This window comes from Rhinolophus hipposideros (assembly GCF_964194185.1).
Source record: "Rhinolophus hipposideros genome assembly, chromosome: 24".
NCBI classification, from domain to species: domain Eukaryota; kingdom Metazoa; phylum Chordata; class Mammalia; order Chiroptera; family Rhinolophidae; genus Rhinolophus; species Rhinolophus hipposideros.
This window is the reverse complement of record NC_138070.1, coordinates 8773352-8789038: the sequence shown is the minus strand read 5'-3', so window position 1 is coordinate 8789038 and position 15687 is coordinate 8773352. Positions and strand designations below refer to the sequence as shown.

General features: G+C 48.8%; 1 protein-coding gene across 2 annotated transcripts; it reads left to right on the top strand.

The window, feature by feature from the left end:
• Positions 1 to 433: 433 nt before the first annotated feature.
• TBX3 (T-box transcription factor 3) lies at positions 434 to 14661 on the top strand. 2 transcript variants are annotated; one of them, XM_081037193.1, is made up of 8 exons: positions 434 to 2110; positions 3771 to 4038; positions 4973 to 5032; positions 5294 to 5440; positions 7359 to 7435; positions 8541 to 8698; positions 10091 to 10767; positions 12569 to 14661. In XM_081037193.1, the coding sequence occupies exons 1-8, from the start codon at positions 1722 to 1724 to the stop codon at positions 13028 to 13030; spliced, it is 2238 nt and encodes a 745-aa protein (XP_080893319.1). In that variant the 5' UTR covers positions 434 to 1721; the 3' UTR covers positions 13031 to 14661. The 2 variants fall into 2 exon arrangements, with proteins under 2 accessions (XP_080893319.1, XP_080893320.1); XM_081037194.1 differs by lacking the exon at positions 4973 to 5032.
• The last annotated feature ends 1026 nt before the right edge of the window (positions 14662 to 15687 follow it).

The following is a 15687-nucleotide window of genomic DNA, read 5'->3' as shown; positions in this document are numbered from 1 at the left end:
CCCGCGAGCCCAGATGCAGGGGAGACCGGCACCGAGGGACACCCGAGCTCGGGAGCCCTGGAACGGCGGCCGGGCGGAGCTTGGCTCCACGTGGGGCTGGAGAGCGCGCAAGGCTGGAGTCTGGGCGCTCGCTTCCCCGCGGCTGCCGCTGGCTTTTGTTGCGCCCAGCGGCTAAACGGCAGCTCACGGGAGGCTCAGCCAGCCGTCCGCCTGGCTTGCCCAAGGCCGGTTAGTAAGAGGGTGAGCAGGAGAGAGAAACGGCAGCGGCAGCGCGGCGGTGAGGCGAGCCGAGCACGCGAGAAGCGAGCGCCCCTGCCCGGCGCCCCGCGCGCTCTCCGCCTTCCTGGCCCGGCTCGCTGTCTCCCTCCTCCCTCCCCTTCGTCCCTGGCCCTGCCTCCTCCCTCGATCCCGGGCTGGATGACTGAGGCATTTCAGACGTGGGCTGAGCGAGAGCGAGCGAGCGAGCTCTGGGGCTGCGGCGATCTCTCGATAAGCCACCTAGAGGCGACTCAGTGAGCGCGCTCCCCAGTGGCGCCCGCCCTCCCTCTGATCTTGTTGACATATTCACAGGACAGGCAGTAGTACCGATGCGGCGCTGCGACGTTACAGTTTCCGACACCTTCTTTTTATAACTCGGCTCTATCCCCCAGCACTCGACCTGTGAAAACCACGCCTATGCAGCAACACAATTGGTCCGAAAGCGTCAAAGAGCCAATCAAGAGGCCTCCGGCTCCCTGCAGCCCACAGCAGAGCCCGACCTTCTAGAGCCGCCGAGCAGACGCCCGGGGAATTCTAGAGGCGGAGGAGGGTGGCGAGGAGCTCTCGCTGGCTTGCTCGCTCCCTCCCTCTCCTCGCTCTCCCTCTCCCACTCCGTCCGTCTCTTTCTCTCCCTCCTCCCCCTTCCATCCTTCCTGCCCTGCGCGTCTGGACGCAGATTTAGGAAGCGAATTCGCTCACGTTTTAGGACACGGAAGACAGGCGCGGGAGAAGAGCACGGCCAGATTTCGGATTGCAACCCAGACACCCTCCGGAGGCTCGGAGCAGAGAGGAAGGAGGAGGAGGCGAACGGAAGCCAGTGTGCAGTTCAAGTTTTGATAGCGCTGGGAGAAGAGGGCTTAAATCAGAGTGGTGTTTTTTTTTTTTTTTTGCTCTTTTTTTTTTTTTTTTTTTTAAAGGAGAGAGACTTTTTCCGCTCTCTCGCCGGCAGTTAAAGCCAGGTCCAGCGCAACTGCAGGCGCCGCCTGCGAGAAAGAGGCAGAACAAGAGAGATAGGGGGGCGGGGGGAAAGAAGGAGAAGAAAAGGTAAAAAGTCTCCTAGGAGAACTGTTCGCATTTGCAACAAAGAACTGGGGGCTGGGGCGCGGTTCCTGGGACCCAGGGCCGGAGTTGTCTATTTCGAGCTCCGGCGCGAGTCGAGAGCCTGCTCGCTCCCCTCGCCTCTGAAACCGACTTGCAGGAGCGGCTTTTTAAAAACGCAAGGCACGAGGACAGTCACCCCAGCGACTATGTCTCCTGATTGCTCGCCTTGCCCTCTTTAAAAGCGGCATTCTCCTCCCCAAAAGACACTTACCTCCTCCCTTTGAGGTGCTTTAGTTGTGATTTTTTTTTGCCTTTTTTCTTTTTTTAAACTATGTGCTGCTGTTAACAAAACAAAACAACACAACAACACAGCAGCTGAGGATTTGTCCCCGGCTGGAGCCCAGCGCGCCCGCCTGGAGTGGATGAGCCTCTCCATGAGAGATCCGGTCATTCCTGGGACAAGCATGGCCTACCATCCGTTCCTACCTCACCGGGCGCCGGACTTCGCCATGAGCGCGGTGCTGGGTCACCAGCCGCCCTTCTTCCCCGCGCTGACTCTGCCTCCCAACGGCGCGGCGGCGCTCTCGCTGCCGGGCGCCCTGGCCAAGCCGATCATGGATCAATTGGTGGGGGCAGCCGAGACCGGCATCCCTTTCTCGTCCCTGGGGCCCCAGGCGCATCTGAGGCCTCTGAAGACCATGGAGCCCGAAGAAGAGGTAGAAGATGACCCTAAGGTTCACCTCGAGGCCAAAGAACTTTGGGATCAATTCCACAAGCGAGGCACCGAGATGGTGATTACTAAGTCGGGAAGGTAAGCAAGCAGCGGGCCCCCTCCCCAAAATTATTGGAGGGTGTCCCCCTCCCTTTCTCTCTCTTCTCCCAGGACAGTCGGTTTGTCAGTAATTTTGCCTTAGAGGAAAACTTGAGTCCCCCTGGAACTGTGCACAGAGACTCCCGGGCCTGACCCCGTAGCAGGAAATTTCAGCTTACCTGGGTGTCTGCAGGCGGCGGTTTTTCCTAACTTAAGTCTGCATCCTGGGTTTCCTACAGCATAGACACAGTTTTTTCGGTGGAGCCCAGACATTTCTGCAGGGAGAAAGAAAACCACCTCACTGCAGGAGTTTCATTGTTTGAACCTTTCTAAAACATCCTTATGGCTTTGTTGATGTTTTGTTTTTGTCTGTTTCATTTTGTGCTCAGAGAGAAAAATGTAAAGCCCCTTTCTTTTGTGTGGTAGCGAGAGGCCTGTCACTAGCTGCTCTGGCTCTTTCTGCCCTCCAGCCCAGCCTTTGGGTCTGGAGGGGGCCTGAGCCCTCGGCTGCCAGGGTCAGAGAGGAATGGTAGGGCCGCTGGGTTTGTCTGTCCACAGTGCTTCACGTGTGTCTGTAATCTGAGGGAGAGTTCAGCAGGGGATTTTGAGATAATTAAAATTACGTTTGCAAACCCAAAGGGCCAGTGGGGAGACCTAGACAAATGCTTCTGTATTATGTGTGAATACTATCAACCATATTTTACGTAACGTTTAGAGGTCCTTGCCTGACCCGAAACCTGCCTGTCACTTAAAATCACTGATTTTTTTTTTATGGCATTGAAGTCTATCAAGGCATAAAGTTGAAAGAATAAAAATAATATGCCTCGCTTGATGTCTTCAGCTTTCTGTGTCTTTCTTTCCAAGCTAAAGGAGGCCAAAGTTGGGCATAAAAATCCTCAGACCCAGGAGACATTTAGCCAGTTTCACAGCGAAGTGCTTCCTTTTAAGTCGAGAGTATAGAATGCCAACCCTTCTGGGAAATAAACAGCAATTTGGTGGCACAATCTTGCAGTTTTTGACTGGCCGGAGCAATCGGGGGAAAGTGGTTAGCGGCTCCTAGGCAGATTGGTTATCAGGCCTGGGAGTCCACCCCAATCTACAAAATTCGTTTTAAGAACTCACCGAGTCCAGTTTCATTTCGCCAGCAGCGGGATAGCTGTTCTGAAGCAGGAGTACAACTTGACGTTTATTTCCTTGATACGTTTAACCTTTTCTCATCGACGGGTGGTGGAAAATTCTAGCCTTAACTGACCGCACTTTTAAAATCCTACCCAGAGCTGTTTAGAACTAGACACCCACAGGAAAAGGCATAGGCAAGAATTTCTCTATAAAGAGGACAATCTATAAAGTCACAATCTATAAACAGAGAAAAAAATATATATATAAAGAAATTGTGAGACGATGTAGAGAAATGCAGTGCCATAATTCCCCTGTTTTGAATCTTGGGACATTTAAAGATTGAGAAATGAAGCCTATTTAATACTTCTGTTGTGGAAGAAAACAATTTTGCACCTAGCCACACTGAAACATATAAGCTCATCCATCATAGTAGCACATTTTAAATTTAATTTAAATATTTTAGGATAAATAGAGACTCAAATCCAAGATTCGAAGTGACTTATTTATTTATTTTTTTCTTTTCCCTTCTCTCCTATTGCAGGCGAATGTTCCCCCCATTTAAAGTAAGATGTTCTGGGCTGGATAAAAAAGCTAAATATATTTTGTTGATGGACATTATAGCTGCTGATGACTGTCGATATAAATTTCACAATTCTCGGTGGATGGTGGCGGGTAAGGCTGACCCTGAAATGCCAAAGAGAATGTATATTCACCCGGACAGCCCGGCTACCGGGGAACAGTGGATGTCCAAAGTTGTCACTTTCCACAAACTGAAACTCACCAACAACATTTCGGACAAACACGGATTTGTAAGTTTCATCGCTCCCTTCAGTAAAATGTTCTCTTTCTTCACTCTAGCAAAGTCAATGCTTCCCCCATGCCATGTAAAATCGTGAGTTTCTGCTCAGACTTCTCCCTTGCTCTCTGTAGTGAAACGTAGCGTACTTCTTGGATCTGCTACAGAGTCGGTGAGAGAACTCAGAGTCGGGGGTGTTTCTCTACGGAGAATGGAAGGCCTGGCGTTCTAAAAGAAACGAGGTCAAGAAAACGTACCAGTGCCTGTTTTAGGGCAATTCCAGGTCTTGGGAAAAGCCTGACCTGACAGTGAAGTTAAAAACTAATCGCTAAGATATAAAATCAATGTTAAAAGTTATGTATTCATAAAGGATTTATTGTAAGATATCATACGCGTATTTGGAAACCAGCCATTTTATTTCTTGGGAGAGTTTTAAGGTTTGAAGCCTCGATTACATTGGTGAAAGGGTGTGATTCCATTTTGGGGAAGACTTTTTCTTTTGCTAAAAAAAAGAATCTGGCTTAGGTGAAAGTCAGGTCTGCTAGAAATGAGACAGATCTCCAGTGCAAAAATTGTGTGCGTATTGGGAGTGTATACATTCGATGCGAGCATGCTTAGAAACTTTCAGGAGACTTGGATTGCTTGTAAAAGTCAAGCAAAGGACCTTTTGCCCCGGCCCCTACCCCTCCCCAACATTTCAATAAAATAAACAGTGATAAGCGAGGAATAAGCAGAAAGATTAGGCCCAGGAAGACGAGAATGGCGCGGAAATATCTCCAGCGGGCAGGAATTGCGTTTGAAGCCCTTGATTTGATTAAGGCGTAAATATTCCTCTCTAGAGTTTAGCCTTTCAGGGTTTTAAGTGGAGTGGGCTTGTCAATCAGTGGGCGCTTAAAGGACTGAATCATTTTGTAAATTAAAATGCATGTTTTTCTCTATCTTTTAAGACTTTGGCCTTCCCAAGTGATCACGCAACGTGGCAGGGGAATTATAGTTTTGGTACTCAGGTAGGCTAGGGTTCAAGGTTCGAATGAACCTTAGATGGTGAGGGTGGGGGGGACCCTTTGGAAACTGACGAGCAAATTGGATTCTCCAGAAGATAACATCTGTGGAGGGAAATGTACCCAAAGAGGTGCTCCCAGGAGGTGGGCTCCGTCCGACCGTGGTACCCTCCGGTGGGGTAGCTGTCAGCCTGGCAGGGGTTCTAAGATCCTGTTTGTCCCTCTAAATCCTTTTTGGATGTGTGTCTCTCCTCCCTGCCCCTGCAGACTATACTGAACTCTATGCACAAATACCAGCCCCGGTTTCACATCGTCAGAGCCAATGACATCCTGAAACTTCCTTATAGTACATTTCGGACATACTTGTTCCCCGAAACCGAATTCATCGCTGTAACAGCATATCAGAATGATAAGGTAACCGAAGATGCTTTTCTTTTTAATGGTGATATTTTTTTCCTGCCCTTTAAACTGCTTTGGGTGAGGAGGAGAAAGTCACAAGAGAATTGGGATGGGGGTCTCGCGTTTTCTTTTTGTGATTTGACTGTCAGAGGACGTTTTGCGAAATGGGGCCGCTAGCACATTGCAGAGGCAGAAGAAAAAAGAAGGAAAAAATGCCAAACTAACTCTGCCAGTGAGAAGCGCTAGTAACCACTGTCGCTGATGCCCCACCCCCACCCCACCCTGGGCTTTCCTGGGTTTGTTTCAAGGTTCATCTTCTTCTTCAGGAACAAGTTGCAAGGAATCAGCTAAAAATTTAAGGCAAAAGCCACTGGGGATACTGGGAGGAGAATCCCAGTAGAGACCAGCTTTTCTCCCTTAGCCAGAAATCCTGAGTAGCTGATCTGGTTTTTATTACCTTTTATGCTGCTGTGCTTTTTATGGTGTGTGTGTGTGTGTGTGTGTGTGTGTGTGTGTTTGGAAAAACCTACTCTGATCACAGGGTCATGCTAATTGAGTTGTCTGAGGCTTTTGAGAGGAGGTAACCAAAGTCACCACTTCATTTGAAGTTTTTTTTCCCTTGGACCTGAGGCCGGGGATTAATAGTGTCCCCAAATGGAACAGCAGGCAGCACCTGGTATATAAAATTATGGCGGCCTGAAGGTCATGGGCACACAGCACAGAGACACAAAGCGACTCTTGCTGCTGATCCACCAGTTGCCAGCTTGCTGTTAGCAGGCAATTATGGGAGTGGGGGTGGGGGGCAACTGAGGACCCCTGTTCTTCAACTTCTGAACCCTGGATCTCAGTGAGAGTCCAACCCACTGGACAACACCTGTATTTTGAATTCACTATCACTGTAGGTGGGTCTTCTGTGGCCGGCTGATGGTGTTTTCAGGTATATTTCCTTAGTATGGAGATGAAGCTATCACGACTTCTCTCTGCAAGTCTTACACACAGGAATTTATTCCAAGAACAAGAATCCAGCCATGGGGCCCTTTTCCACCTCTAAGGAACTCTGTATATATTGTTTTGTTCACCCAAAGGGAAGGGATTTGAAAGATTACATACTATGTATGGCAATTTTTCCCCCTCAGTGTGTAGAATACATGCTCCCTCTAGGCCCAGAATCCAGTGAATCTTAAATTGCTGGTGTAATAATAAATTGTAGCATTTTTGATCAGACAAAGAGGCCAGGGGCCTTCTCCACCTAATGGCGGTGGCAGAGCATATAAATGAAAACAAATGTTTCCAGTGGTCATTTGGTCCTTTTAAATCTGGAATTGTCAATATTGTAATTCCCCAAACCCCCCCCCCCAGCAAAAAAATCATACCCATTCTGGCACAAGAGTAGCGAAACCCCATAAATCATTTTATTAGATTCACAGAAAAGGTTGGAGTGTATGGAGTGTGTGTGTGTGTGTGTGTGTGTGTGTGTGTGTGTGTGTGTGTGTGTTTGGGGGCAGGAAATATGCCGCAACATATTTTATGATTAATTGCACTGTATAAAAAAGTCAAAATGAAAGCATACTTTAGAAATCTACAGGTTGTCCCTTTTGACTGTTCTGACAACTTTTCCATTTCTAAGCCCAAGCTGTCAGCTGCCCAAAGGAAAAAAATGAGGGATTTCCCAGGTAGGGTAATTTCAGCCTGGAATCCCTTGTTGGCCTCCTATAAGAGACCCAAGACATGGTAGTTTCCCTTGATTTTTATCTCAGACCCTCCAAACTTCTGTTATTATCTCCTCTCCCTTTTTTTTTAACCTGGCATATCTTAATGAGGTCTCCTGTTGGCAGTCAAATTTCTAGTAAACTGTTGAGTTGGGGAAAACACCCCCAGAACATTCTAGAAAGTGAGGCCAATGTGTCTCTCTTGCTTGTGTCTCCTCCTTTAGATAACTCAGTTAAAAATAGACAACAACCCTTTTGCAAAAGGTTTCCGGGACACTGGAAATGGCAGGAGAGAAAAACGGTAAGCTGAGATAGTTACTTATTTCTCAGGTAATTTAGAAAAAAAAAATCACTTTGATATATCCTGAGTCTCACTGTTAGAATTGGGATGCTGGCATTTACATTGAGAAGGGGAGGGGAAGGTGGGAAATCATTTATTCCCCCTATGCCATCTGCTTGAGGATTTTGATACATTGTACTTTTCCCACCTACTTGTTACCTTAAAGGAAATTAACTAGGCCAAACCATACTTCTCTCTGGAAGAAAAGCATCAGGGATAATTGATTATATACAGATGCCTATTAATTCCTAATTAATTGAAGTTCATCCTGGGCAGGTCCCAGGAAAGGACTAAGCCATGCACAAAATGCTTTGGAATTTTTGCAATCTCGTCCTGCAAATACCATCAGACAGAACTGAATCCCCTGGAGAAATCTGTGGTTCCCTTTTTCATGGGTACATGTATCATTTTGCATTAAGCAGACAGCTGGATAGTATATGAAAGAAGCTCTCCACTCCCCCACCCACTTTCAAAGAATTTCTAAAATCCAGAAAATCAACCCCAATTTTTAACCTATCCCCTGAGGGGGGGTTGGGCATTAAAAAATAATTTCTAACATCTAAACAGATTTTTTACTCCAATTAATGTGTTGGCGAAACGATTACAGAAAAGTGCACCATGAAATAACCACTTCCTCCCAATCTTAGCAACCAGTGGGGAGTTTGTAGGCTGTTTGTGTTCACCGGGTTAGGTCCCCCGGTCCCCTCCCTCTGCCAGGCCTGCTGTTCAGCTGTCTCTGGTCAGCTCCAACCTCCCCTCTTGCTTTTTTGCTTTTAAACAAGATTTCACAGCTCAAGCCCATGCCCTTTCCTTAATGAAACTCTGATCTTGAATAAATGCAACTTGAGCCGCCTTCCTGGTGCCACACTCTTCAGCCCAGTTAGAGGGTCAAGAACAATGCATAGGTCTGTGTGGCTGCCCCCAGGCAAGCAGATTGCAGAATTAGTGTTGTCCGTGGGCAGCAGGCAAGGTGAGGTGTGTGTGCCTCTTTGGAGTGGGTGAGACACAGAAAGGGGGGAAATGTATGTTCCGTTCTGTAATGGCTGGGTGTGGGCTTCTGCCTCAGGAAACAGCTCACCCTGCAGTCCATGAGGGTGTTCGATGACAGACACAAAAAGGAGAATGGCACCTCTGATGAGTCCTCAAGCGAACAGGCAGCCTTCAGCTGTTTTGCTCAGTCCTCGTCCCCAGCTGTCTCTACTGTTGGGACATCTAACCTCAAAGGTAAGCCTGGTCACCTTCGATGTCTGGACTCCGGGTCTTGGAGGCCTGGAAGCATTGGGGACCGGGGCACACACCAGGGAACTTGCCCTTCAAAAGCTGCAGACCCTTCTTGAATTCCTTCTTGAAAACTGGAGCCAACATTCACATAGGGTGATCGGGTGTGTGTTGTCCCCCTTCTAAACTAATATAAGAAGAGCTCAGAATTCCTTCCCTTAAACCTTAGTTTGCGTGGGAGTAAGGGTGGTGTCGGTCTGTATATTCCCTCTTGGTGGCCCGCCTTCCCCTGCTTAGAACACTGCCTGGAGCACTTTCTCTGCCCTCCCATTGTCTCCAATCAAGCAGCTACTGACTTTTTTTTTACCATCTTTGAACTCAAAGGTAAAATATGTTGGTCTGGGAGAGGCCAGGGATTGTCTGCCACCTGGAACAGAGATGGTGGCCGAGAAAACATAGGGAGCAACAACCTGTGCAAGAAGATGGAGCACAGGGGATGTGAATTGGGGAGGGGTGGGGAGGGTGCTGGGAGGGGTCGAGATGGTTCAAATCCCCAGTTGGTTTCCTGTGTTTAAAGAGCAAAGAACTATTTCTATGGAAAGATACACACACTCGCGCAACGGGAAGAAACCTGTTTTTTTATGTTTAATAAAAAATGAAAGTCCTTTCTGTCATCAATCCATTTAAGCTTTAAACATAAAATAGGATCCCCTTTTCTTTTTTCCTAATAGGACACCCACAGAGGGTGTGGTGAGAGCAAAAAGAATCTCTGATTGTCTGGGGGCGGGAGGGGGCTGCCCATCACCCATCTGTCTGTTGGGACTGGGGCAAACAGAGAGGCCCAGTGGAGTGTGTGAGTTAGGGGCGGGGTGTTCATTTCTGCCACTACCAATTCAGATGTCAGGGTTCTTTCCAAACAAATCCTTCCGAAATTCACAAATGTGTCGAAGGTGCAGAACTTCATCACTCACCGAACAAAGACCCTAATGGTGTTCCCGCAGTGAGTGTTAGTGTAAGTTACTTTTTGTTTAAAAAAAGTAAATTTGCAACCGAATAGGAAACGGTGAGTAAAGGCAAAGTCAGACACACAGTAGGAGCTCCATCCATGCTTGCAAAAAAACAAAAAGTAAAATTCATTACCGACTGGGGGGAGGGTTTCAGTCTATCCAAATACCTTAAGTTCATTGTTAGCTCATTGACTTTTTCCACTAAAGTTATGAAGTATCATCACTCCCATTTTGCAGATAAGAAAACTGAGGCACAGGAGGTTAAGGGGCTTGCCGGGTGTTACCCAGCTAGTAAGTGGCCAAGCCAAGATTCAAACTGGGAAACTGGCTTTCCACTGGTCCAGATTGGAACTAACGCCCTACCGCCCTGCTTTTTCCCCTGCTATGGTAGATCTGTGTGCCAGCGAGGGTGAGAGTGACGCTGAGGCCGAGAGCAAAGAGGAGCACGGCCCGGAGGCCTGCGACGCAGCCAAGATCTCCACCACCACGTCGGAGGAGCCGAGCCGCGACAAGGGCAGCCCGGCGGTCAAGGCTCACCTATTCTCGGCGGAGCCCGGAGGCCGGCCTCGGGACAGCGGGCGGATGGACAAGGCGTCTCCCGACTCGCGTCACAGTCCGGCCACCATCTCGTCCAGCACCCGCGGCCTGGGCGCGGAGGAACGCCGAAGCCCGGGCCGCGAGGGCGCGGCCACGTCCAAGGCCGAGGAAGCGCGCGCGCTGCCGGGCAAGGAGGCCTTCGCGCCTCTCACGGTGCAGACCGACGCGGCCACCGCGCACCTGGGCCAGGGCCCGCTGCCCGGCCTCGGCTTCGCCCCGGGCCTGGCCGGCCAGCAGTTTTTCAACGGGCACCCGCTCTTCCTGCACCCCGGCCAGTTCGCCATGGGGGGCGCCTTCTCCAGCATGGCCGCCGGCATGGGGCCCCTGTTGGCCACTGTGTCCGGGGCCTCCACTGGCGTTTCAGGCCTGGATTCTACGGCCATGGCCTCAGCCGCTGCGGCACAGGGACTGTCGGGGGCCTCCGCGGCCACCCTGCCTTTCCACCTCCAGCAGCATGTCCTGGCCTCCCAGGTATTTGTTTCTCATCCTTCCTCCTGCCTCCTCTCCAGCCCCTCCCTCCATGCACCCTCTGATACCAGACCCTCACCCAGTCCCCCGCCTAGTAGCTTTAAATGATAATAATAATTGCTAGGTGCAAGCCTTATCTCATTGATGCATCATAACCTCACACTTATTCCCCCAAAACCTTAGTTGTTTTCACAGTTAAGGGCTGTTTATAGCAGAGTGAGTACATAGTAATAATAATTATACCCAGCACTGTGTTGTGCTAGGCACTCTTCTAAGAACTTGATTTATTCTGACTTCAGTGGGACTAGTATCACCTCCACTTCATAGATGAGGCCCAGAGATGTTGAGTAACGTATCCAAGGTCACACAGCCAGTAGGTGGTGGAGCTAAGACTCTACCCCAAGCAGTCTGACTTCAGGGTCTGTGATTTTCACTTCAGAGCTGAAAGGTCTCTTAAATGCTTCATAACCAACCTTCCCCAAGGAATTAAACAAGGGGGAGACTGAGGCCTGGGGAAGAGGAAGTGACTTCCTGGGTGGGAACTGAGTCTTGAGTTTTCCAGCCTTTTCTCCCAATTTCGAAGCTTTTTCCCTGCCCCCTCCCCCACCCCAAGCAGGCCTGTTCCCCAAAAGGGTTAATATTTTGTGCACACGTGGGAAATGTCAGAGGAGAGGGACAGCCTGGCGGCCTCTGTATGGTCCAAACAGCTGTGCTGGGACAAGGGGTGGCAGAGGAGAAGTCTCAGGCCGCTTGGAAACGCTCTGAACTGGCAAAAAGGTTCCGAGGGGTTTTCTGCATGCCCTTGCCTTTTGTTTTCTCTGGGCACATTCTTCTCCCTTCCTTGAGCCAAGAGGCAGGATTGGCCTCCCACTCTGGGGGAGGAGGGGACTGGTTTCTGGCCTTTCTCAATTCCTGCCATCTCCTCCGTTAGCCCCTCCTGGAGACCTCATTGTAGGTGGGCAGGTGATAGGTGTGCAAGGGGCTGCCTGGGCAAACAAGTACTAATGTTATCTCAAGGGAAGGGACAGGTAACTGAGCCGGATCTGGGTCCCTGGATTTTAAATTCTGCTTCTGCCACTTTACTAGCTAAGTGATTTCCTGTGACCCTGGGGCCTACCTCAGTTTCTCCACCTGTAACAACAGTATATCAGGCTAGGTTCCTTCTTTGTCTCTGTTTATAGTAAATCCCCTTTTCCTCCCTCCATTCCCAGTTTCCTTTTGCTTAACTTCCCTGGATTTTTTTCATTAGCAACACTTCTAGGGTTGAAGTAGGAGGAGTTTGGGGTGGGGGAAACCAAGATGAAAAATAATTATGTCTAATAATTTATGTGGTCTGGTTTTCACTCAGCTACCATTGCGGGGTAGACTGACTCTATAGTCCCATTTAACAGGTGCAACAACTGACCCTGATGGGAGAATTTCTAACAGTCCTATTGACCAGGCACCTTCAGGACATCAAAGGCATTAGCTCATTTAATATTCACAAAGTCCCCAACAGTACATGAATTATTTAATATTCCCCTGGTTATTTGTTTTTTTTTTATACAAGAAAGCTGAAGAACAGGGAGTGAAATATCTAGGCCTAGAGTGACACAGCTAAGATTTGGACCTAGAGAAATAAGTCTGAGTGTCCTCCTCCCCCTGTCTCTAACTCCACACCCCCAGAGAGAAAGAACAATGACTAGCGCAAGGTCCCAGGTGGGTGGGGGTGGGGGGTTGGTGTGGAATAGACAAGGTTGGCTTCTTCCTACCGCACAGCCCCTTCTCGGCTGACTCGCTGGATGCATTTCTTTTCCTTCCCCAGGGCCTGGCCATGTCGCCTTTCGGAAGCCTGTTCCCTTACCCTTACACGTACATGGCCGCGGCGGCGGCCGCCTCCTCCGCAGCGGCCTCCAGCTCGGTGCACCGTCACCCCTTCCTCAACCTGAACACCATGCGTCCGCGGCTGCGTTACAGCCCCTACTCCATCCCCCTGCCGGTCCCCGACAGCAGCAGCCTGCTCACCACCGCCCTGCCGTCCATGGCGGCGGTCGCGGGGCCCCTGGACGCCAAAGCCGCTGCCCTGGCCGCCAGCCCGGCCTCGGTGGCCGTGGACTCGGGCTCAGAACTCAACAGCCGTTCCTCCACCCTCTCCTCCAGCTCGGTGTCCTTGTCGCCCAAACTCTGCCCTGAGAAAGAGGCGGCCACCAGCGAACTGCAGAGCATCCAGCGGTTGGTCAGCGGCTTGGAAGCCAAGCCGGACAGGTCCCGCAGCGCGTCCCCATAAGCCCCTCCCCAGAAAAGTCTCTTCATTCCAGTCCAGTCACGTCTGCAGTGCACTTTGTTGGATGTAAAGTAAACCACGGACGTGCAGTGGGTTAGCCCTGCTTTGTGCAGTCCTGTCTGGGAAGGGGTGCCGGACTCCCTCGAGAGAATATGCTAGAAACAGGCTCTGTCTTCTTGGCGTGGTTTATATATCCGGGATCTGGCTCAGATTCTGGGGGCTCAGAAACGTCTGTTGCATTGAGCTGTTGGGGGTGGGAGTTAAAACAGGTCTGTCCAGAGCACCTCCAGCGAGGCAAGTCTGGGAGCCTGGGAAGAAAAAGGTAGCCAGGTCTACCCAGAGGGAAGGTGTTGAAACACTTCTCCCCCAGTGCAGATTTATATATTTTTTCCTTCACCGTGTCAAGTGGAAACAAAAACAAATAAAATTAAAAAAAAAAATACCGGGGGCAAATGAATACATTAACATGATTCTGTTTGTGAAGATTAAAAACTTTATAGTGACTTACATATCAGTTCTAAATAAATTACTGAGCAGCATTGTTTTTTTGGGGGGTGGGGTGGGGTGGGAGTCAGCTTTGTTTAGTCTCTATTAAGGAAATCTGTGTCTTTTTAATATTCTTGTGATGTTTTAAGAGCCGCTATAGGTCTCTTCTTGCATGTTCCACAGTGATGTATTTGTGGTTTTTCATTTTGAATGCTTGCTTTTAGAGAGAAAAGAACATGACCCCACACCTTTTACCCAGTTCTCATCGGCAACCCCAAGGGGGAGGATTTAAAGGGAAGAAGTGGGGAAGACACAAAAAAAATGAGTTTATTTTATCTAAGCTCTGTAGCAGGATTCATGTCTCTCTGGCGGTTCTTTCTCTTTCCTGTATATGCAATAACAAGGTTTTAAAAAAATAATAAAGAAGAAGCGAGACTATTAGCAAAGTATTTATGTAATTATTTGATAACTCTTGTAAATAGGTGGAATATGAATGCTTGGAAAATTAAACTTTAATTTATTGACATTGTATATAGCTCTCTGTAAATAGGATTGCAGCTGTCAGGTTTTGTGTTCTTGTTTTCCTTTAGTCAGTTTTACTTCAAGGTCACAGGATCGCTTTTAAAACTAGAAAACACACTTTTCTGCACCAACACCAACACACTTTCAAAAGAGTCGTCTGCAAAAAAAATTTTTTTTTTCTTTTTTAATGTCTAAGAGTGAGGGAAAGCGCTATTGCCTATTTTACGCAAGATTGGGAAGGTGGGGCCACTTCCCAGCTCCACCTTAAATTCCTTAAAATATAACACCCTAAGAGTGGTTCTGAGGTTGCTTGGGGGTCGGAAGGGTGGGGAGTACAGAGGCTGTGGTTTGACTTTCTGATTTTTCTTTTGTATTTGTATTTGCTAGTCTCTGATTTCTTCAAACGAAGTGGAATTAACTACTGTCTTCAATATTGATGGTGTTTTGAATTGGTGCCTATAGAGATATATTCACAGTTCAAAAGTCAGGTGCTGAGAGATTGTTTAAGACAAAAACTCATGAAGGTATACTTTGTGTTATAATTGTTGATGAGTTCTTTGGTTTTCTGTATTTCTCCCCCTCTTTAAAACGTCATTGAAATTTCAATAAATTTTTATTGAAATGTCTTTGGGCCTCGTGTTAAGTGCTTTCTTTAAGGAACTTTCTTGAGAGCGGAGTCTTTCTCCTTCCTTCCTCTATCCCCTTCTCTTTGCCTTTAAGTAATTAAGACCGCCCCCACTGAACCAAAATGAGCTGTCACTCAAGTTACAAAGCTAAAAACAAAAGTCCCTCACTCGGTCGAAGAGAGCCAGCCGCTTCAATCTGAAATTACTTTTCCTTTAAATTAGGGAGCAAAACGAGAGACGGAAGGGGTCTGATTAGAACTGGGTAGAATAGCAATTTCATATACTTCAGTTTTAATGGAAAAAGAATGCTCCCCTCTCTATGTCAATGTTTCCCACACGGATCCGACCAAAAATACGTTGGACAGTGAACGTTTTCGTTTTAGCCTTGTTCTCTATTTTCACCTCCATATGGGAAATCCAAGTCAAAAATACCCTTGTAGCAGTGTGCAAAAAGGCTAGCAGAATCTCCTCTGGGCCAGCCCCACCTTGGCAAGACAGAAACGCCCCAGGTTGCAGGAGAAGTGGAGACAACGTCCTCCCTGCTGTCCCTGGTGTCTCAGATTGGACCAGGCTGACCCAAGGCGCCCCGATGAGGCCCCATCCCGAAGTCCTGCGTGCAAAGAGCGACCAGCTCCGCGCAAAGTTGGCTGTGTCACGCGAGGGAGGAGGCCAGTTTTCCCCGCAAGGGAAAGGTAATTCCAGGGCGCATATTTGACCCCCTCCGAGGGGAAAGTCACCCAGAAGGCTGACACCCTCCTCCAGTTCTCCCCTCCAACCAGCCCCAGGCTGTTTGGGGAGTTGCCTTTTGAAGTTCAATTTATCTTTGAAACATTCAATAAAAAATGGTGAGGCCGTGACAGTATTTTGGTCTCCTAGCCTCCCCATCGCCAACTTCTCGGAGGTGTGTGTGTGTGTGTGTGTGTGTGTGTACGCGCGTGTGTTGTGTTCGTGTGTGTATGGGGGGGGGATGCGGGAAGGTTCTCGAGGCTTTACTTGCCCTGGAGACCATGACGTGAGGACCCAGCC

Coding starts and splice junctions, on each gene's coding strand:
- TBX3 (XM_081037193.1), top strand. CDS start 1,722: ATGAGCCTCTCCATGAGAGATCCGGTCATTCCTGGGACAAGCATGGCC. Junction 2,111..3,770: donor GTGATTACTAAGTCGGGAAG/GTAAGCAAGCAG, acceptor CTCCTATTGCAG/GCGAATGTTCCCCCCATTTA. Junction 8,699..10,090: donor TGGGACATCTAACCTCAAAG/GTAAGCCTGGTC, acceptor CTGCTATGGTAG/ATCTGTGTGCCAGCGAGGGT.